Consider the following 619-nt stretch of genomic DNA (forward strand, 5'->3'; position numbering starts at 1 on the left):
TCCCACCGCACTTGGTGGGGGTCCCACCACCCTTGTTGGTTCCACCACCCTTGGGGGGGCTCCCACCACCTTTATGGGTCCCACCACACTTGGTGGGGGTCCCACCGCCCTTATGGGACCCACCACCCTTGGGGGGGGTCCCACCGCCCTTGGGTGGCCACCTCGCCCCCCCAGTTGGCTAACGCCCCGCCCCCCCCAGACGTGGCTGTTCGGCTACGAGCTGACGGACACCATCATGGTGTTCTGCGAGGAGAAGATCCTCTTCATGGCCAGCAAGAAGAAGGTGGAGTTCCTCAAGCAGGTGGCCCACAGCAAAGGCGGGGAGAGCGCCAACGGCGTCCCCACCATCACCCTCCTCGTGCGGGAGAAGGTGAGGAGGGGGTGGAGGTGGAGAAGGTGGGATGGAGGTGGAGATGGTGGTGGAGATGGCGGAATGGACGTGGAGAAGGTGGGATGGACGTGGAGGTGGAGGTGGAGATGATGGAGGTGGAGATGGCGGGATGGAGGTGGAGATGGCGGGATGGAGGTGGAGATGGTGGGGTGGAGGTGGATGTGGAGAAGGTGGGATGGACGTGGAGGTGGGGGGGGGGTGGAGGGGGAGGTGGTGGGGGGGGGGGTG

General features: G+C 65.8%; 1 protein-coding gene across 1 annotated transcript in view; it reads left to right on the forward strand.

The window, feature by feature from the left end:
• Window positions 1–199: 199 nt before the first annotated feature.
• Window positions 200–619, forward strand: part of LOC104081757 (FACT complex subunit SPT16-like) — a gene marked incomplete at both ends in the record, with an annotated part of 2,175 nt that continues 1,755 nt past the window's right edge. Inside the window, one exon of the mRNA XM_009584614.1 lies at window positions 200–370. Within this exon, the coding sequence (XP_009582909.1) occupies window positions 200–370 (171 nt within the window). The remainder of the gene's footprint in view (window positions 371–619) is intronic.

The sequence above is a fragment of the Fulmarus glacialis genome, unplaced genomic scaffold (assembly GCF_000690835.1).
Source record: "Fulmarus glacialis isolate BGI_N327 unplaced genomic scaffold, ASM69083v1 scaffold15519, whole genome shotgun sequence".
In the NCBI taxonomy this organism is placed as follows: Eukaryota; Metazoa; Chordata; class Aves; order Procellariiformes; family Procellariidae; genus Fulmarus; species Fulmarus glacialis.